Source organism: Carassius gibelio, chromosome A7, assembly GCF_023724105.1.
Source record: "Carassius gibelio isolate Cgi1373 ecotype wild population from Czech Republic chromosome A7, carGib1.2-hapl.c, whole genome shotgun sequence".
NCBI classification, from domain to species: Eukaryota; Metazoa; Chordata; class Actinopteri; order Cypriniformes; family Cyprinidae; genus Carassius; species Carassius gibelio.
Genome location: NC_068377.1, coordinates 3,566,764 through 3,588,394, shown reverse-complemented (window position 1 = coordinate 3,588,394; position 21,631 = coordinate 3,566,764). Strand labels below are relative to the sequence as shown.

At 36.3% G+C, this 21,631-nt stretch overlaps 2 protein-coding genes and 2 long non-coding RNA genes across 9 annotated transcripts in view; 2 read left to right on the top strand and 2 right to left on the bottom strand.

Moving 5' to 3' along the window:
• Window positions 1–4,147, bottom strand: part of ccdc149a (coiled-coil domain containing 149a) — a 32,593-nt gene extending 28,446 nt beyond the window's left edge. For both annotated transcript variants that reach the window (XM_052600960.1, XM_052600961.1), the window contains exon 1: window positions 3,998–4,147. In XM_052600960.1, coding sequence (XP_052456920.1) covers window positions 3,998–4,147 — 150 coding nt within the window. The remainder of the gene's footprint in view (window positions 1–3,997) is intronic.
• Window positions 1–16,811, bottom strand: part of LOC128016449 (uncharacterized) — a 30,371-nt gene extending 13,560 nt beyond the window's left edge. The window contains exons 1-7 of one of the 4 annotated variants that reach the window (XR_008184174.1): window positions 15,373–15,524; window positions 12,693–14,679; window positions 12,454–12,617; window positions 12,151–12,371; window positions 11,880–12,009; window positions 11,625–11,725; window positions 10,815–11,401 (exon numbers count right to left, since the gene is read on the bottom strand). Coding sequence is in view for 3 of the 4 variants with exons in the window: in XM_052600958.1 (XP_052456918.1) it covers window positions 11,269–11,401; window positions 11,625–11,725; window positions 11,880–12,009; window positions 12,151–12,371; window positions 12,454–12,617; window positions 12,693–14,655 (2,712 nt within the window). In the remaining variant the exon portion in view is untranslated. Of the gene's footprint in view, window positions 1–10,610; window positions 11,402–11,624; window positions 11,726–11,879; window positions 12,010–12,150; window positions 12,372–12,453; window positions 12,618–12,692; window positions 14,680–15,372; window positions 15,525–16,528 lie in introns of those variants that run through there. The other 3 variants (XM_052600958.1, XM_052600957.1, XM_052600959.1) reach the window with 3 other exon arrangements.
• On the top strand, window positions 4,775–10,582 carry LOC128016451 (uncharacterized). Of its 2 annotated transcripts, none has more exons than XR_008184175.1 (4): window positions 4,775–6,178; window positions 6,895–6,998; window positions 8,981–9,165; window positions 9,668–10,582. It is a non-coding gene; the product is annotated as an uncharacterized LOC128016451 (long non-coding RNA). The 2 variants fall into 2 exon arrangements; XR_008184176.1 differs by having other exon boundaries at window positions 4,780–6,178; window positions 8,981–9,101; window positions 9,668–10,579.
• LOC128016453 (uncharacterized) lies at window positions 15,707–21,600 on the top strand. The gene is made up of 3 exons (XR_008184177.1): window positions 15,707–16,364; window positions 20,152–20,186; window positions 20,608–21,600. It is a non-coding gene; the product is annotated as an uncharacterized LOC128016453 (long non-coding RNA).
• The last annotated feature ends 31 nt before the right edge of the window (window positions 21,601–21,631 follow it).

Below are 21,631 nucleotides of genomic sequence, written 5' to 3'. Positions count from 1 at the left end.
TTAGTCCACCAAAAATGTTAATATATAAAGAACAATGAGATTAAAAAAAATATCTATAAAGATAATAGGAATGCATTTGACACCTGTATCACTACTTGATCTGCGTGCCTGCTCATATTTTTTTTTTTTATTCTCAGTGTTGTTGCAGCCACATCTTGCAGAGTATCAGCTGTTACATACAAAGTTCTGAAAGGCTCTCAGATTTACATTTACATTTAATCATTTAGCAGACGCTTTTATCCAAAGCAACTTACAAATGAGAACAATAGAAGCAGTCAGGTAAACAAGAGAACAACAACAGTATACAAGTGTCATGACAAGTCTCAGTTAGTCTAGTACAGAACGCATAGCCAGGTTTTTTATTTTTTTTATTTTTTATTTTATTAAATGAAAAGACAAGAAAAGGAAAAGTGCTGGTGTTAGTTGGTTAAGTGCAGGCGAAAAAGATGAGTCTTTAGATGTTTCTTGAAAATGAGTGAATGAATTGAGATTGAGAAGTCATTCCACCAGCTGGGCACAGTCCAGGAAAAGGTCCGTGAGAGTGATTTTGAACTTCTTTGGGATGGCACCACAAGGCGTTGTTCACTTGCAGAGCGCAAGCTTCTGGAGGGCACATAAGATTTAACCAGTGAGTTTAGGTATGTTGGTGCCGTGCCAGTGGTCGTCTTGTAGGCAAGCATCAGTATCTTGAATTTGTTGCGAGCGGCTACTGGTAGCCAGTGTAACCTGATGAGGAGAGGAGTAACGTGAGCTTTTTTTGGCTCATTGAAGACAACCCTTGCTGCTGCATTCTGGATCAATTGCAGAGGCTTGACAGTACATGCAGAAAGAGCCAGGAGAGCATTACAATAGTCCAGTCTGGAGAGAACAAGAGCTTGGACAAGAAGTTGGGTGGCTTGCTCTGACAGGAAGGGTCTAATCTTCCTAATGTTGTATAAGGCAAATCTGCAGGACTGGGTCTTTGTAGCAATGTGGTCTATGAAGCTTAACTGATGATCCATCACAACTCCTAGGTTTCTGGCTGTCCTCGAAGGAGTTATGGTTGATGAGCTAGAATCCAGCTAGAAATGTCACTCATACAGGCTGAAATGCGAGCAGCTACCATCGGGTCATCTGTTTGGAATGAGAAGTAGAGTTGGGTGTCATCAGCATAGCAGTGATAAGAAAAGCCATGTTTCTGAATGACAGATCCTAATGACGTCGTGTAGATGGAGAAGATAAGTGGTCCAAGAACTGAGCCTTGAGGAACCCCAGTAGCAAGGTGTTGTGACTTAGAAACATCACCCCTCCAATACACGCTGAAGGATCTGTCAGAGAGGTAGGACTTAACCCACAGGAGTGCGGTTCCAGAGATGCCCATCTTTCTGAGGGTGGACAGGAGAATCTGGTGATTAACGGTGTCAAAAGCCGCAGACAGGTCCAGTAAGATGAGTACTGAGGATTTTGAAGCTGCTTTTGCTAGTCGCAGGGCTTCAGTAACCGAGAGCAGAGCAGTCTCAGTTGAGCGGCCACTTTTGAAGACAGATTGGTTGCTGTCCAGGAGGTTGTTCTGTACAAGGAACATAGAAAGCTGGTTGAACACAGCCCGCTCAAGTGTCTTTGCAATGAATGGAAGAAGGGATACCGGTCTGTAGTTTTCAAGAAGCGCTGGATTTAGAGATAGTTTCTTGAGCAGTGGGCTTACCTGAGCCTGCTTGAATGCTGAGGGAAATGTTCCAGAGTCAAGAGAGGAGTTGATAACGTGAGTAAGCGAAAGTATGACTGAAGAAGAGATCGCTTGAAGGAGGTGAGTGGGGATCGGATCAAGTTGACAAGTAGTAGGATGATTGGACATGATTTACAGTATATATCTTTATGTAGAGTTATTTAGATAGTTACAGGTGACAAGTGCAACTCTTTTCCGCAGTCCATGCACTATGTTCAGCAGAAAAAGTTTTCAGCAGGACTGAGGAAATGTTTAAACAATTATAATCTTTAAAAAAAGTCAAGGTCCATCCAGAATCTATATAAAATACACAGAAGCATGATCTAATATTTATTACTGTGAACCTGATTGTGACGAGTGGGGCGGGGCCGAGGGAACAAGCGAGGCCGGTGGAGTGATTGGAGATGAGCGACACCTGCAACACTCACCGGTCTCGAGTCCCACGGAGGAGATGGAGGGATATAAAACAGGAGCGACGACAGTGAAGGACGAGAGAGGACCAGGCCTGGGCCTTTAGTTGTGTTTGCTTTTTATTTGTGCGCATCAGTCGTCCGTGAGGGGCTGATGCGCTGTTTTGTGTTTATTTGTGATAATTAAAGTTTCATTTGATCCTCCGCCAGTTCCCGCCTCCTTCTTCCCGATGTTTATGGAGTCTTTATTATTACAGTATAGTTTTATGGTTACCTTATTATCTCGCTGAGCCTCGCTGAGACATAAGGCATAGTAAGCATGCAGAGACACACAATCAGTTCTCTGTATTTCTTCTTCAAGCTCTGGTGCGTCTCTCGCAGCTGGTTGGCCATCAGTTTGTACTGGTCTCTCTCCTGCTGACAGCTGTCCAGCTCTTTGGACAGAATGAGGAGGGCGTCCTTCTTGCTCTCCAGCTTACGTTTGCATATCAAGAACTGCAGAAATGAGGCACAAAATAAAAAATAATAGCAAAAAAATAGATGCATTATATTTAAGCTATAGATAGATTAGACAGAAAGACTGATAGATGGATGGATCACTTTTTAAGACTGGGATATGACCAAACATTTACTCGAATAAAACACACATTTCATCTAAACTGAAAACTAGAAAACAATTCAGCAAAACAATATTCATTCATGACATTTTAGGTATTCATCTTGGCCTTTATTTAGAAAAAAATATAAGCACTTTCAAAATATTTAGTTGGTTAAAGCTGTGGTAGGGAACTTTTGACGCTCTAGCGGTTAATAAACAGAACTGCTTGCGTCTTGCGGAAGAACATCGTAGCCGGAACTACTTCTCTCTGTTTATGTCTATGAAGAATCACAAAGGTACTGGGTTACTCCGCCGCGGTACCCCCGAAGCAATCTAAAATAGTCCGAATATAAACACTTATTATAGGTGCACCCTAGTGATTCAGGACAAGCTAAAAACACGGTTTGGAAAATGGATTCATGGTTTACTCGCTTATTATATAAATTTTTCTACATTTTGAACACAAACAGTGTTACGGACCGCAGCTCTGATTGGTTGTTTCTTACCGGGAGCGGATAACTTTCTGCAAATGGCAATAGGACACTGGGAGGAGCCAGAGGAGCTTGATTTTTTTTCACAGATTATCTGTCTCATATACTGTCAGGACATAATGACAGGTTTAACAAATATGTAAAAAATATATTTTTACAAAAGTTCCCTACAGCACCTTTAATATTAGGCTGATTTGACAAAGAAAGGCCCAATTATAATTTTCTCCAATACAAATTACAAAATATACTCCAATAGCCTACTCGTTTTATTTACAACCTAAAAATAAATAATTAAAATTATAAATACTGTTTTAAAGTGACTTGTCATTTCACCAGTGGTTCTTCGCAAACTTCAAAGATGACTCAAACAAGCCAAAACAAATAATTTTCTGAAATTTGGCTGATTTGACTGAAAAATGACCCAATTATAACAAGCATAAACAACAAAAAAATCAATGTTTCTAATTTTAATTCATGCTTTTAACTGTTTGTTTTTCTTTTCTTATAATAACACGAGGATATGGTCTTGGAAAAGATAGTCCATTTATATGAGGTACATTTTAACCCGTTTAAACGTCTAATTTTAGACAGTTTTGATTATAAAACTGACAGTTCAGACAGCGCCAAACCTCTCCAACACACCACACATGTGATTTCTCCTAAATATTTTAACAAACGCGTGTGTATTGTGTATCTTTGAGTTCAGGTGGGTGGCGATGCAGCGCCATATGGAAACAGTCGTCATCATCATCATCATCATCTCCTCTTCATGTTTTAGTGAAGCAGCACTCACCTCGTTCACTAAACCTTGCCAGTCACTTTCACTTCGTTTGGACGAGGTCGTCTCCGCCAGCGTTTGGCGATGATATAACGTTTGCAAATCGTAGCCTTTCGCGAGCTTTCTGGATCCGAGAGCAGAAAGTTCTTCCTTCCTCTCAGTCATGACTGCTGAAAAAAACAATAGAAACCATTACAAAATTTGTAATGGTTTTAATGGTTCTTATTGGAATTCTAATGGTTTTAATGGACACTGTAATGGTCTCTGTGGGTCTCTATTGGTAATTTGCTTTCTTCTATTGGTGGCGTGTATTGTCTATTGGATACCATTAAGGACCAATAGAACACCTTTAGAAACTTCTAGTGGTATCTACTGGACACCAGTAGAAACCATTATGACTCCAATAAATTTAGTGGTTTCTTTGGAAAACTGTAATGGTCTTAGTTGGTAGGCTACTGCTGAAAAAAATTAACACACAAACAATAGAAACCATTAAAAAATTTGTAATGGTTTTAATGGTTATAATGGGAATTATGTTGGTTTTAATGGTGACAGTAATGGTCCCTGTGGGTCTCTATTGGTAAATAGCTTTCTTCTATTGGTGGCATGTATTGTCTTGGATTGCCACCATATGTCAGTTGGAAAGGTTATTTTTAATTCATTTAATTTTTTTTTTTTTTTTTTTTTTTTTTAATCAACTCGTCATGGCCTTCAAAATTGACTTGAAAGTTGGTCTTTGTTTTGTCTGTCCTGTTTAATCCTAAAATGTGCACTAACGTAACCGGATAACGTTACATCACTTACATAGAGCGTGAAAATGGGCTGAAACCTTCAGGTTTTGATCTTTCATGGTAAAACTTGTTCTGTGATTTCAGAAGTGCCAGAAAACCTCTATGACACAGGAGATGTTCCTGATTTTAACATTTCTGAAGGGAGCTGCTGACAGAGAAGGATGAAAACATACACATTTTGATGTCCACGCTGTAGGAGCATTACTAAATAAGTAAAACTAAAATATATATATTTATTGTAAATGATTATATAAATTATATATTCTGTGAATTATTATTTTTCTTTTCTGCATTTCACCTCTGCTATAGTATATGCCTTATACCTGGCATTTTATAATAAATATTGTTGTCTCTGTGACAGTGCTTATGTTCCTGTCAGGATCCTGCCCTGACAGCCCTGTCCATCTTGTCTCTGTTCCATGTTTCTCTGTTTGTTTTGTGTCTAAGCACATGGTTCTGTCTTTGTTTGTGTCTGCCACGTGCTCCCCTTGTCCCACCTCCTTGTTACCCCTGGTCACGCCCCCTTGTTTAGCCCTTGTCTGCTTGATTGTTTTTACCTGATCCTCATGTGTACTTTCCTATATATTGGGGTTTCTTTCCTTGTGTCTCTGCTGGTTCGTTTTTGGTGTTTATCCATCTCTTGGCCTAGAATTTATCCCTTTGAGCTTGATAATTATTTTGATCTCTTATCTAGTTGTTTATATCCTTTTTGGTCTTTAGCTTTGTCTAGTTTAAAAGAAAAGGAAGTCTTTTTGTGTATTCTAATCTAGTTTTGTTTCTCATTCGATTTAAACTTTCATTTATTCTTGCTTAAGTGATTCCAGTTTTGGATTGAGTTTTGTTCTTACTCTTGGATTATAGCTTTGGATTTCTTTTGCTTTGTTCTAATTTTGTCTTCAATTGTCTGTGTCGTTTTGAGTCTTGTTTTTGTGTATTGTCCTGTCTTGGCCCCACTCGGATTTCCTGACCACTGTACCCCACTGCCTGGAAGCAGCTCACCTCTCTCACGTGTCAAGTCTCTGGTCTTGTGAGTCTCTACCTGGCGACTAGTCTGGTGACGTTGCAGTTTCACTTGAAGCTACGAGTTTCCTGTGTCTACCTGGCCCTTCCTCTGGAGCTGCCTACTCTGTGCTTGGGCCTGTGGTCATCTTGGACTGTCTCAGTGGTCATCCCTCCTGCCCGTATTGTTGTCTGCCCAGCCCATCTGTTTGAACTGTTTCACTGCAAATTCCCCAGCTGTTCCAGTCTTTGTCTTGTTAATAAAATACCCTTGTCTGCTCATTCTGCATTTGGGTCCCATTTCTTGCAGATCTCTGACAGTTCCTAGGTTTTTCCATGCTGATGGCTGTGCTCTAGTCATATCTCCTTGTCGAAGAACATTTTTAGACATTATGAACCATGAATAGTAAGCAATTCGTCAAACATACACTACCATTCAAAAATGTAAGGGTCAAATTTGTCATGTATTTCAAAGACATCTTTTATGCTCACCACTGCTGCATTTATTTGATTAAAATACAGTTAAATTGTGAAATTACCATTTTTTAATAACTATTTTCTATTTAAGTTTGTTTTAATAAGTGATCAAAGCTGAATTTTCAGCATCAGTCTCCAGTGTCACCAAGCTACACACTCTCACACCAAAGTGACTGTTAAAAATCATTCAAACTTTGTGTCAGTACATCATGAATAGGAAAAGGCATCATATCACCGTCTGTGATTTGTTGTGTCGTGCCGCATCCAGTGTAGAGAGCATCACTGATTATAAAAGGCTCTGTTGTATTTTGTTGTGCTGTCCAGTGACGACACAGTGTTAGAACTCTTGTTAAATATCATTACATATGATGTATGTATGATGCCATTCAGCACTGATAGATCTTTTCTATTTCAGAGACTGAAAATCATTGATAAAGCACAAGTTTACTGTAACATGTTTAAACAATATTAATGAGAATTAATAAAAATGCATCTGTGACTTAATATTGCTTCTTATTTTTCAGTGGAAAGTTCTCATTAAACACATAGCTTTCTTCTCATCTTTGTGCATTTTCAAATGTTGTGCATATTTCTGAATCATTTTTTTTTTAACTTCATAATATTGGTTGTCTTCTCTTGTTTCAGAGTTTAGCTCCAACCCCAGTTAAGCAGACCTGAGCAGCTGATCAAGGATCACCAGAAACTCTGCAGAACGGTGGTCCTCCAGCCCAGGACTGGACACCAGTGTTGTAAGTCATTCTGTCTCTTTATAGTGCATGTTCAGGACATATTGCAGGAGATCTCAACATTGTCTCTCAAGGTCCACTTACATGCAGAGTTTTGCTCCAACCTGCAGTGCAACTGAACACATTAATCGAGGTCTAACTATTAGTGTTGTCACAGTACCAATTTCAGTACCAAAGCAAAACACAAAAACATGCTAATTATTATTTTTTTAATTATTATTATTAGCCGCACTTATGCTAACAATTAACTACTCTAATAACAGTGTTCATTTCAATCCGAAATTCAAATTACAGTTATATATATCCTGATAAATACAGGTGCTGGTCATATAATTAAAATATCATCAAAAAGTTAATTTCACTAATTCCATTCAAAAAGTGAAACTTGTATATTATATTCATTAATTACACACAGACTGATATATTTCAAATCTTTATTTCTTTTAATTTTGATGTTTATAACTGACAACTAAGGACAATCCCAAATTCAGTATCTTAGAAAATTTGAATGTTGTGAAAAGGTTCAATATTGAAAACACCTGGTGCCACACTCTAATCAGCTAATTAACTCAAAACAACTGCAAAGCCTTTAAATGGTCTCTCAGTCTCCTTCTGTAGGATACACAATCATGGGGAAGACTGCTGACCTGACAGTTGTCCGAAAGACGACCATTGACACTTTGCACAAGGAGGGGAAGACACAAAAGGTCATTGCTAAAGAAGCTGGCTGTTCACAGAGCTCTGTGTCCAAGTACATTAATAGAGAGGAGAAGGGAAGGAAAAGATGTAGTAGAAAATAAGTGTAGAAGCAATAGGGATAACCACACCCCGGAGAGGATTGTGAAACAAAACCCATTCAAAAATGTGGGGGAGATTCACAAAGAGTGGACTGCAGCTGGAGTCAGTGCTTCAAGAACCACTACACACAGACGTATGCAAGACATGGGTTTCAGCTTCACATTCCTTGTGTCAAGCCTCTCTTGAACAACAGACAGAACCAGAAGTGTCTCGCTTCAAAAAGAACTGTACTGCTGCCGAGTAGTGATATATCAGACCCAACAATGCAGAAGAGCTGAAGGCTACTATCAGAGTAACCTGGTCTCTCATAACACCTGAGCAGTGCCACAGACTGATCGACTCCATGCCACGCCACATTGCTGCAGTCATTCAGACAAAAGAGACACAACTCAGTATTGAGTGCTGTACATGCTCATCCTGTTCATCTTCATACTTTTCAGTCGGCCAAGATTTCTAAAAATCCTTTCTTTGTATTGGTCTTAAGTTATACTCTAATTTTCTAAGATAATGAATTTGGGATTTTCCTTAGTTGTCAGATATAAATAAATATATCAGTCTGTGTGTAATGAATGAATATAATATACAAGTTTCACTTTTTGAATTGAAATGATGATATTCTAATTATATGACGAGCACCTGTATACACAGAATGACTAATTGAACTGCTTTTATAGTTTTAATAATTAATTTATTTGTAATGAATAAAGGGATTTTACATTTGATTATTTGTTTTTCTTACTTGAATGCTTTTGTTCGGATGTCAAATAAAAAAGTGAATTATTAAGAAAAGAACTGCAGGAAAAGATGCAATGTTGCTCAGTGATTTTGGTTTGGAGCCTTTAGAAAATAGAAAAGAGTTGACTTTGCCAACTCTTTCAACTTCAAACAGGTGTAGCTCAGTCATGCAAATAGAAAATATGTGAAAATATACTGGCCTGACCAGAATGGTGGCTCAGTCATTTTTTTATATATATACAGTTATACACCATTTTGAAGGACTTTTTAATGAGAAAAAAAACCTCAACTGATTTTTGCTCATTGTGACTAACTTTGCCAGCACAGGTCACATATGCTACTTAATTTCCACTTGAGAGTGGTCAGATTTAAAGTCTGAGATTAGTCCATCAGTTCTTGAATTAAAATTTTTGTTTATGTGTGTGCGTGTGTGTGTGTGTGTTCAAAATAAGAGTGTCTGTCTCAGAAGCTGAAGAAAAAAGGCCACACCTTATAGGAAATAAACGCCTCCTAAGTGTACGGAAATACCTGGCTGAGGAGATCAGTGACATAAACCAGATAAAACTGTCAGTGGTAAGTGTTTACATATCCATATCCGAATAGAATTGCTACAACCTCATATCTAATATGACTCGAAGTGAATAGAGACTATGTACCATAAAAAGTAGATAATGTAATTATTCAAGCCTATTTGTGAAACTGGACCACAAAACCAGTTACAAGGGTAATTGTTTTTATTTTATTTTTTAGATTTTTATTTCAATAATAATAATAAATACGTTTTCCATTGATGTATGGTTTGTTAGGAGGACAATATTTGTCTGAGATACAACTATTTGAAAATCTGGAATCTGATGGTGCTAAAAAAATCTAAATATTGTGAAAAATATTTCAAATCCAAAGCAAAGCATTTTATTAATAAAAAATTAAGTTGATACATTTATGGTAGGGAATTTACAAAATATATTCATGGAACATTATCTTTTTTTAAATCCTAATGATTTTAGGCATGAAAGAAAAATCAATAACTTTTTTGAGACTGCCATATAAATATATGTATGGATAATCTCACATACTGGTAATGTGGTACATTGTCCTAATGAATTGTCCCTTTTTTTTTTCTTTTTTCTTTTTTTCAGGTCTGAGACAGCTACAAGCCACAAAAACAGTTCATAGTTCCTGCATTTCTATTAATGCATTAATGAATAACAATAATTAAAATAAAATGTAATGTCAAGGTTTTGTGTTAATTCCAGCTATGTTGAGTATTCTGTGAATAATTTTGATTTTAGGTGCATATTCTTAATTCTTTGCAAAACAACCTGAACTGTTTGCTATTGAAAGGTTGGTATGAAGTTTAAATAAATAAAAAAATATATTCTTGACAAAACCTGTGTACAGTTTGTATTAATAATTTAAATTATTTACTTATATTAATTAATGGCCTAATTACCAGCTATCAGTTAAACATTCAAATCAGAACCAATATAAAACTGCAACGAAAACTATTAAATATATGCAAATAAAGACCAGTACAAACTTGCAATGGAACCATCAGAACCATTACAAAACTGACGGAAACCATTAAATTTGTTTTAATAAAGACCAATACAAACTTGTAATGGAACCATCAGAACCATTACAAAACTGACGGAAACCATTAAATTTGTTTTAATAAAGACCAATACAAACTTGCAATAGAACCATCAGAACCAATACAAAACTGTGATGGAAACCATTATGTGCAAATCGTGACCAATAAAAACTTGTATTGGAAACCAATACAAACCAATAAATCCTAATGGAATATGCCCAAAACACACTACGTAATGGAAACCATTTGGTAATGGTTTTAATGGTTATTTGCTGATGGTTTGTAATGGTTTTGTAATGGAAACCATTAGAATTTCTGTAATGGTTTCTATTGTTTTTTTCAGCAGGGCAGTGTTTACTCTCTCGGTCAGCTGGTGCACAAGATCCGGGTCTGTCAAACTCTGACCCAGCGGCGAGGAGCACAACATTAGTGCGGCGTGAGGGAGAAACGGCCACTTTTCAGTAGAGAATCTATCAAACAGTGTGCAATTAAAGGTAGTTTATTTTTATTTTAGAGCGGTATTGAATATATCCAACCAGCAGATGGCGAAAAACACAAATTAGGAGAAACGTATGAAGACTAAAGGTCAGTTGAGAGGAATACATCAACATTTGTTTTAAATCAGATGAGCCATTATATATTTGGCGCATAATAAAAACCTTCTTAACACATAACAATAAATAACAACAAACCTCTCTGAATCTTACTGCATAGCACTGAATGTTCGTGATGGGACATTTCACAGTAATGTTAAGAGCAGTTGTCACTTTATAATAACCATCTCTACCAAGGTGTGATTATGAGTAATTTTTAAATGACATCATCATGAGTTTTCCCGCCAATCCCAGGCTCACGAGATTATAAAGCATTCTTTTTTTTCTCTAAAAAGACTAAACAGCAACAAACACCACCACAGAAGGTCGTAAAAACGTAAATTGCATGCAAGTACAAAATATTACACATTTATTCATATAATTTTTAAAATTATGTTAAAGATTTATGTAACAAAATATTTTTTTTTTAAAGATTAAATTATCTGTATTTTGGTAACTGGGAAAAAAAAACCTAAAACTACTTAAAAGCCGTGTAAATGTTCAGTGTTCAAATGTTCAATATTTATGCTCAGTCCCTGTGTTGCATTGACGTTCATGATGCCGATTTGATGTCCATATGAACACTTTCCCTGGAGTTCCATCCGCTCTCTTTAGCAAAAATGTACAAACTCCCAAAGAGATCCGGAAATAATTCCATCAGGTTGATTTTCACAGCATCAGCTTTACTGTGGAGAGAATCACATAAAACACAATTAATGTGCAAGAAATACTTAAACTGAATGTGTTTTCATACAATTCTTTGATACTTCTCTCCTTCTGCCTGTTGACTTGGTCAGTTGCTAGTTTATTTGTTGTTCTTGCACTGTCAACACCTTACCAGCCCAGGATTTGATATGCAACATTTTTGTGCAATTCAACGCTCCATTGCCAGTTGTTCCTGTAACTCACTAATGCTCGTGCAGGTTGCGTATAAATCGCAGCAGGCCCAGTGTGTTCTCAGGATAGGCTTTCTTCTTACCGTCCAGTTTCTCCACAAGCTCAGAAGGCAACTGTGAAAACCATAGTTTTACTCTGATCAATGAATTTCCACATTACTAATTAAAGATTTAAGCTTTCAATTAAACTTCAATTAAAAGCAAGGTCAATAATGTTGCATAAAATAATCAATAACAGCAGTTTTGTTTTTTTTAATGATTGACTTACTTTACTCTTCCATTCAGAAAAGCTCTTCCCCTCGCTGTATTTTGCAATGGCATTAAGGAGCTCCTCATCTGCTTTACGGCAGTTTTCAGCCTCTTTCTCATTTCCCAATATTTTCAGATACCGCACTCTCCTGAGACGATTTCAGAAACATTATACAATCAGCTGTATCATCTATTATATAGAGTCTAAAAACTATACACAAGTAAATTGTGATTGAAAACAGATTGCTTTAGGCTTAGAAGGAACATATTTTGAGCAATGATCATTGTACCTTTCATCAGTCCAGAAGAAGGGGTGTGCAAGGGACTGCTCCACAGTTGGTCTCTCATTTGGATCTTCATTGATCATCCACTCGACGAGATCCTTCGCTACATCATCATCCAGAAGCTCCAGTGAGTATATTCCTCGTGAAATGTTGTACTCACAATCCACATCTTCACCAAATGGATGGTGTCCTCCAGAGAGAATGTAGTAGATTAACATCCCAGCAACCTTCAGTCAGGGAACAGTGTTAATTCAGAATTAGTACAATTTTAGCAAACTTTGAGTTAACTGATAAATATTGAAAACACACCTGAATGTCAGAGCTCCTCTTGTAGCCAGTGTTGACTTTCTCATTAATGGTCTCCTTTGCCTTCCAGCATCTAGTTCCAGCAATGCTTGTTCGTAAAGTGGTTTCGCCTTGTTTCAGTCGACGACTTATGCCAAAATCAGCCAATTTGGCTTGTCCTTTTATGTCTGTAACATACAAAAGTTAAAATTATTTCTCAAAAAGGATTCTAATTAATTTAATCACAGAAGTTAAGCTCCTACCAATCAGGACATTCTGGGGTTTGATGTCTCGATGGAGCACTTTGGTCTGCTTGTCGTGTAAAACCTGTAAGCTGTCAAGAACTTCCTTCACCAGCTTCTTCAGGATCAAAGATCTCTCAGCGCTGTCATCTGGTAAGTGATCTTGGATATATTCCTCCAGTGTGTACTCACAAAGCTGAAGAACAAGGTACCCAAAATGCATATCCTCTGCAAAGTCCACATATCGCACAATGGAGGGACTCTCAAGTTCTGGAAGTCGTAGAAATTCCTCCTCATTTTTAAGGTCTTGGTAATTAAACCTGTTCATTCGTTTCACAGCCACCTCAGTGCCGTCATCCTTCAAACCAAGGAAAACCTGCGTTCCATCACTTCCTTTAGCGATCAGAAATTCAGGGTCAAGAACAAGCGTAAGGTTTCCCAGTCTGTATGTTTTGCTAGCATCAATGTTAGCTAGCTTCTCAAGCTTGGACCTCCAACGACGGCTGATTTGATGCCACCTTCTTGAGATATTTGGGCTCTCTTCAGGTTGTATGAATGGCTGCACACTGGAATTTGTTTCCTCAATCGATGTCACTACAGTGTCTGACAGTGGTTCTTCTTTACTTTCACCTTCCTGTGATCCAACCTCTTGCTGGATTTTTTTCTTCTTTTTCTTTTTCTTTTTCTTCTTCTTGCTGCTTGTTGATAGAGCTGCAGTCTCCTCACATAAACTATCCACTGCACTCGAACCCGCTGGACGTCTCAGTGATTCATCCAACTTGTGCAGTTTCTTTTTCATGACTGCATCCATCTCTATCTCTGCAGTGTTTAGTATCATCTCTGGGACAGAGGTCAATGCTACAAGTTTAGGAGCAATGTCATATATATAAGCAAACAGTCCATAGGTCCAAACTCTAATCAGACTTGAATGATCAGGACGTGTGAAAGGCAATAGACTTTTGCATAACTTCTCATAGACAGAAAGGTTTATTCCCAGTTTCTGCTCAGACGTCTTCTGCATCATGACATTGAGTATATTAAGAATCACCTGATTTATTATTTCTCCTTGTGCATTTCCAGAGTGCTGAAGACTTTTTGTTAGAATTGGCACAAGATCAGTGAATAGTGGAGCAGAAATGCTTTCACTGACACACAAAGCAGCATATAAGCAGTTCAGTGCATTTGGCCAGTGTTTCTGAGGCATTCTTGGGAAGCGTTTGATGACTCCTTCAATGTATCTGTCTGCACTCTTTGTGTCTTTTAACCACTTAATGGCACTTTGACGATACTGCTCTGCACCCTTACCAATGACACCAAAATACATCTCAAACAAAACTGTATGAATGAAAGGATGCTCTTGAAAAAAATGTTTATTATAGAGTCTGAAAACTTCTATCTCCTTCTTCGTTCCTACAGCACAAGAAAGAGAGAAAAACTGATGTACATTCTCAAACACTTGACTCTGTGAAGACAATCGACTAATCATTCTCTCCACTTTTTTATCAAGCTCTGGATTCATCCCATAGTTCCTTTCAGGTGAAGCTCCAGCCTCTATAAGTGCTTTCACAATGTCTTCACGGTCACGATCAACAGCACATTGCAATGGAGTAAACAACTGAAATCCGTCTGGATCAGCTTTTGCTGCAAGTAATCTTTTCACAATACTCAGTGAAACTCCATTTGTTAAAATAGCATAATCTAAAGGTGTTCGTCCATTTGTTGAGGGTTTGTTTGGATCGGCTGACTCTCCAAGTAGATAAGAGCAGATTTCTTCATTTCTGCATAAAACTGCTGCAGATAATGGAGTAACATCATCTTTCCAGTCTTCAGAAGGGTACAATCCATTAATATCTCTGCCTCTTATTATTTTGCGAAGTTTGTCTGCCTTGTTGTCTATGATGCATTTTATTAGAGGGTCTGTTTTTCTAAGTACTGGCTGAATTGGAATTGGAATTGGAATTGGAAATGTTATCTGGAATTCCATGGATGTTCAAATGTTCATTTCAGTCTGTGGAGAGATGTTAAACACTATTGTCATTATGGACATTTAATACAGCTCATTCTTTAATGTTTTTATTTTTTTAGTTGTGAACTACAGAACAAATCTAAAGACTGGGACGAAATTAACAACAACAACAACAACATTGTTGGGCAACAAATGTGTATATATAAATTCACACACATGCATCTATATATTTAATTAAAAAAACATGTTATATATAAAATATGTATATTTAATATAAATAGGCTATGTATTCATATGTGTATTATAAATATTTTAATAATTAATAGGTCCATATAATAAAACCTTTCCCATGTCATTGTCGTTGTAGGGCTAGTGTTCACCTCTTTAACCAGCAACTAGCAATATTATATAAAAAGAAAAAAACGATAAAACGATATTGAAAACCAATACGCCTATGGCGAGTCCCCGTAAACCACAAATGCAAGCGTGTGTGTACATGTCAAAATTATAATCTAAGCCTATAAAATGTTATTCTGGATATCATTGTGTCCAATTTTTAAAAAGCAAGTGATCAGATCTCTGTAGTTTGTATGCTGCGTTAAGGAAAACGAGAGAGAAAAATCTGCCATATGACTTAACACTGTTCTGTAAAGCTGAAAAAGTATAGGCTAATTAAAATCTGTAACGTTATTACTCGAGTAACCAGTAATAACGCCAAATGAAAATAATACTTACGCAAAATATTCTATTACTTTTTGTGTGTAATGGTGTTACAAACTCCCCACAGTCTTCAGCTTTCGTGAAAATGAAACTATACGCCCTTCTTTGTTCTTACAGTAGGCTACGTCATTCATTACAGGAACGCGTAAGCAAGATACTCGAATACCATCCCAGCCGGCACATGACCGACCTTCAACGTTGAAATATGGTTGAAATAAGGTCAGTTGTGGTTTCAACGTTGAAACAACGTTGATTCAACGTTTAAAGCTGAATGGTTGAAAAACATCCAGCACATGACCAACTTTCAATGTTGAAATATGGTTGAAATAAGGTCAGTTGTGGTTTCAACGTTGAAACAACGTTGATTCAACGTCTAAAGATGAACTGTTGAAAAACTTCCAGCACATGACCAACTTTCAACATTGAAATATGGTTGAAATAAGGTCAGTTGTTTTAATGAAACAACGTTAAAAATGTTTAATGCTAAATGGTAGAAAAAGGTTAACAAGCTTTTAAATTATTTATATTAAATTATTTAAATTAATTATTATTTTAATAGCATTTAAAAATATTTTAGTCATGATACCTATTCTAAAATCTAAAGGTATATGTTAAATATTATCATCATTAACAACAATAAAACTATACATTTCGCTGCTTTATCAAACTGAAACAACTCCCATTGGTAGTTTTATTTTATTACTTCTATCATGATTGGTTAATCTGGCTGTCATTCAGGAAACTGGACAATGAATCGGTTCGCGCCTTTCTACATTTAAAAATATGACCGTTATTGTCGTCTTTCTGTGAGTGAGGCGGCTAACTGTGAGCTGCTGCTCGTTATAACTTACTGCTCGGTCGGTCCCGAATTATTTCATATTTGCCTGTACATTTTTTATTTATTTTGAGCGAATTTGAGTCGTGACATGTCAATGGAGAACAAAAACTGTGAACACAAGAAGGGTCAGGTGTTCTGGGAGGTCCTGAAAACATCCTGTCAAAATGAGGTAAGAAAATCGCTAACTTTATCTTTATTATCTTTTGAAAATAGTAAAGTATAACCAGAGTTTACAAATGGGTAGTTTAAAGGACATGTAACCTGCAGATAAATAAATACCCGTGTGTCTATTTTTGCATTGCTTTATCACAGATGATCAAGTTAGATGCTCACCTAATGTGTTGCTGCCCAGCAAACATTTGGACGTCTTTTGACCGTTGAAAAGACGTCCATCCGAGACGTCCCGTCATGGTTGAAAAATAGTTCCAAAATGAAAGTTGAACCGACGTCTTTGACGTCTTATAGACGTGAACTGCACGTCTCTTCTGCACGTCCCTGGACGTCTAAATGCGTCGATTTCTGGACGTCGTTGTCTTCTGGATTTTTAAATGCGTTGCTGCATAGTTTAAGTGTATGTATATAAAAGCCTGCATATAAAATAATCACACACCCACTGTGTAACATCGTGCAAGGCTATCAATTATGTCTTGAGGTTTAACACATCTTGACAGAAGTTCAAGATCGGTCCAGTCAGACATGAACGTCCATAAAACATCTTAATCACGTGTACATCACTAACAATAACACATTATTTGTGGTCATATGCAAACAAAGAAGCATGTTCTGATTTAGCACATTTTATTGTTTTTTAACAGTTTAGCATCTGTTAACCAAACTAAAATACTAATTACAAAATACTGAATTATTATATAAAGGGAAAATTCTTTCATTTACTCAAACTCATGTTTCAAACCTGTATACCTTTCTGTGTTCTGACCATATTGTTTTCATGTTTGCTTTACTGGGACAATGACAAATAAGAATCTATGATATCTATGATATGATATTATCTATGATAATATATTTAAAAAATTGTTTTTCAAATGTTATCTTTGTATCCATTTTGGATTTCTGAAATACGTTTACAGGCCTACCATTTTTTAAATCAGAAATATGATTTAATGAGGGGCATCACTGAATAAAAAGTGCTGAAATACTCAATCTTAAAGTCCATTATTATTGTTAAAAATTTATATTTGCAGTGTTTATTAATGTTTTTAATATATAATATAAATCAATATTAATTGCATTTATTTTAAAATACATTAATCATATAATATTAAGAACATTATTAATATTTGAACATGTGGCATAAACACCTTGCAGGAGCCATTGTTGTCTTGTGACAAGAAAATCATAAAACATAAGACCCTCATCATAAAATATGTTTGGAATCATTGCTATTTATGAAATCAAAGTGGGGTAAATGTTTTTAAACTGTATAGAACCAACATTAATTAAAATATTACATTTCTGAGAATGTTTTCTACTAGAATGTTAAAAGATAGTTTATTTTTATCAATTCTTTATTAATCTTGACATTGACTTACACAGTTGTCTCATAAACACAGATATTTGGAAGAATGTTTGTAACCAAGCAGATCTCACAATCCATTAACTGCCACTTTAGGAAAAATTATTACGATCGTAACATGAGGGTGAGAAAATTATGACTATTTTCATTTTTGGGTGAACTATCCCTTAAACACACTACAGTTGTTTGGCTCATTTCTTGTAACCTCCACCCCCATCTCTTCCCGGAGCAAGCTTCAGTTGTTCTGTCATTGCTGCATCCCATTCAGAGTCTCCACCTCTTCACAGCATCTGAGGGAAGAGAATACATGTATTTTTAAAATAAATAAAATAAAACATTTGAGATAAATGACATGCACTTATTTTCAAAATATCTTTATGGTCTACAGCTAAATAAAAAAACCCTTGGACCAAGATGAATGAATCATGAATGAAACATTAGGAAAAAAAGGTGATCAACAAGCATTAGATTTTATTTTTATTATACAAAAGGTGTTATACTTTAATGTGATGCCCTTGAGAAACACTCACAGTGTAACTGTGAGAAAGTGAACAGGACATTTCTGATAAGACAGGAGGGCCGTGATGTCCCCTGAATAATTAATTAAAGCGTACCAATAAAGATCACATAAATATAAGTAACTTTTAGCCTTCTAACGTTAGCTAATTTTAGCCACACTCAGTGAATTTCAGTTGACAACGTGGGCATCATTTCTCTCGGTTCCTTCGTGTCAAACAACTAAAACTCAAGCACGTTAATCAAATAATACAAAATGTACTTACCCCACGGTAGATTTTATGTAATTTATATCGACAAAACTCCCTCCAAGAGCCCTCTTCGAGTCCTCTCCTCCTCGTGGTGGTTGCCTGCTTGATGTACCGGAACTTCCGGAAGAAAGCGAGATCTCGCGAGATAATCTATCCTATCGCGGGATTTTGTAATATCACGAAATACATCAGTATGTTTTGTGTCTACATCTTGGCAGCACCGTTTTGGCAATTACATCCAACTCAGACCGAAATTGTGACCGGGTATATATATCTGTTTTACATGTATATGCATAGATTCCATAAAAATAATAACAACAAATACATAAAACAGGTTGAAATAATGACTAAATTGCAGCATTGCTTTGCAATCACTTAACCACACTGGGCTCTCTGGGTTTAAACAAGATAAAGTGAATATATTTACTTTGTATATAATTTTTTTTTTCCTGCTAGTCTTGCTTGGACATCTTTTCACAAACCATGAAGAGACGTGTAAAAGACGTCAGTGGACGTCTATTCACAACCTCTTTAAAACCTCTTAAAAACTACTTGGTGCACTTTAATTAAATATTGCAGTATTAATCAAGGTGTTTAAGCACAGCTTTTGCATATTCCACAAGGATTTCACAGAGGGTCATGATGGACGTGTAACGCACGTGTAAATGATGTCACTAGGTGACGTCCTCTCACAACCGATTCACAATGCGGGTAAATATTGAACTACACGTATCTAAAAGTCAAAGAAACAATTATACATGAAACCCCATATAACTATAAACGTGTACAAATATATCTGAATGCATTTTTAGGAAATCTTCTGCCATACATATTTCTACCGATTTATGCCGTCCTACCGCGACTATTTTTGGCCGGCCACACGACGTCGCCGTCGGACCAATGTTTGCTGGGTGGTAAGTTATGTGTTAATGTCTGTCTTTTAGAGATTTTCCCATATTTTCCTGATATGAATCCCATGCATTAGGTGTGTTATATATGTTTGTATTCTTATAATAGTTTCAAAGTGTTTTCTGCAACATATAAGTGCAAATGTCGGTATTTAAATAATATAATTTTAATGAATTAATGAAAATGAAAATGAAAAAAAAAAAGGATTGTTTAAAGCCATGTTTCTCAAAGTGTCAGGCCCCCTCTAGTTGTTATGCAGGTGAATCACTAAATTAAACTAATTAATGTTAATATATTTTAACTTAATCTTTGAGTAAGTTTTTTTTTTGCACATTTAAGTATGTTACAGTTAAAGTACAGTACAGTTTTGTAACTTTTGTTACATAATTACATTTAAAATTACATTTTAATTAAAACTTTTTTTTTTCATTTACCTGTGTATGTAAGCACAGTTGTAGTGTTAATGTTCAAACATGGTAAAGTGTCTGACAACAATTAATATTCTTATTAGAATAAAACTGCCTCATTTTTTTAACTGTAGAGCTGTAGCTGAATAGTTTGGTCTACTACGCTGCTGAAATGTAATGTTGGTCATTATGGTGCAACTTAATATTTAATAACAAATATTTTCTGAAGTGGTACTTGGTATAAAAAGTTTGAGAACCAGTGGTTTAAAGAAATGGTATAATATGAAATCCTGCTTTTTAAGAACTTTTCAGTAAACCATTTCTTCTTTCCCCTTGTAGAGTCATCGAGGATCCAGTTTATTCTTGAATCATTGGTAAGAAATTGTTCTTCTGCTACATTGCACTGTCACTTCTGCTAGAGATGCTTTGACCTTTTGTGATAGGTTTTGATTGTGCTTAGTTTAATAAAAATGTACTGAATTTGATTTGACTTGTTTTACTACACTGTATTACTAGTGTTTTGATTAAAACAGTGTAACTGGGGGCTCTGAAAACACTGTTTGTGAATAATTTGTTAATATTGTACATTTTCATCTGAATACATTAAAAAAGTGTTTAATGAATAGTGTTGTCCACTTTGTTTCCAACCTCACTGTTACTGAACTGTAAAGTGAAAATATTGTGTGATTTATTTTGCATTCAGTTTTCAGTTAAATATATTTCACAATATCAAAGTTATTGTCAAACATTGTGAACATACCTAAACTCACTGGTTAAATCTTATGTTCCCTCCAGAAGTTTGCGCTCTGCAAGTGAACGACGCCTTGTGGTGCCATCCCAAAGAGGTTCATAATCACTCTCAAGGACCTTTTCCTGGACTGTGTCCAGCTGGTGGAATGACCTCCAAATCTCAATCCGAACTGCTGAGTCTTTACTCATTTTCAAGAAACATCTTAAGACTCATCTTTTTCACCAGAACTTAACCAACTAATGCTAGCACTTTTCCTTTTTTTCTTGTCTTTTATATATAAAAAAAAAAAAAAAAACCTGGCTATGCGTTCTGTGCTAGACTAACTGAGACTTGTCATGGCACTTGTATCCTGTTGTTGTTCGCTTGTACACCTGACTGCTTCTGTTCTTCTCATTTGTAAGTCGCTTTGGATAAAATCGTCTGTTAAATGATTAAATGTAAATGTTTATACAGGACGGTACAGAAAGTGCACAAGTGGGAGAGAGTGGAGGGGACGGCGTCAGAATGGACCTAGCGCTGGGACATTTTCAAGGATCACCCGAAGCACAACCACACTGTATACACTAAGGCTGCTGGTTCTAACATTTTAGAGTGCCCTGCGGTAGAAATCTCATTCTGCATTCCCCACGGTAAAGAAGACACAGTCCGGGGGGGTTCCCATTAGAAATCAACTGGTGGAAGGTTCCCTTCTCGAACTGTGCAACACATTTTCACTGCACAAATGTACACAACTCTTGTAATGAGACACATTACTAAAACATGTTTTTGACAGAAACTGTAGGTTTCCACCAAAATAAAAGATCCACTGGTTTCGGTCATAAAGGTACAAGGGTTTGTCTTGTAAGTGCTGCAAAAAAATATGCTTTTATGTACCAAATTATTTCACAAAAACCTTTAAATATTATTGTATTTGGATTGTTCTACTACCTGTTTTTAGCATTACCTCCATGCATACTCTGCATAATAAAGTGTGGGATTATTTTCATCTGTTTTATACAGTAGGTTTCCAAAATTAAACTGCTGTTTGACAATTTTGAGCATGTGGTAGTTTATTGAAGTTGTTTGTAA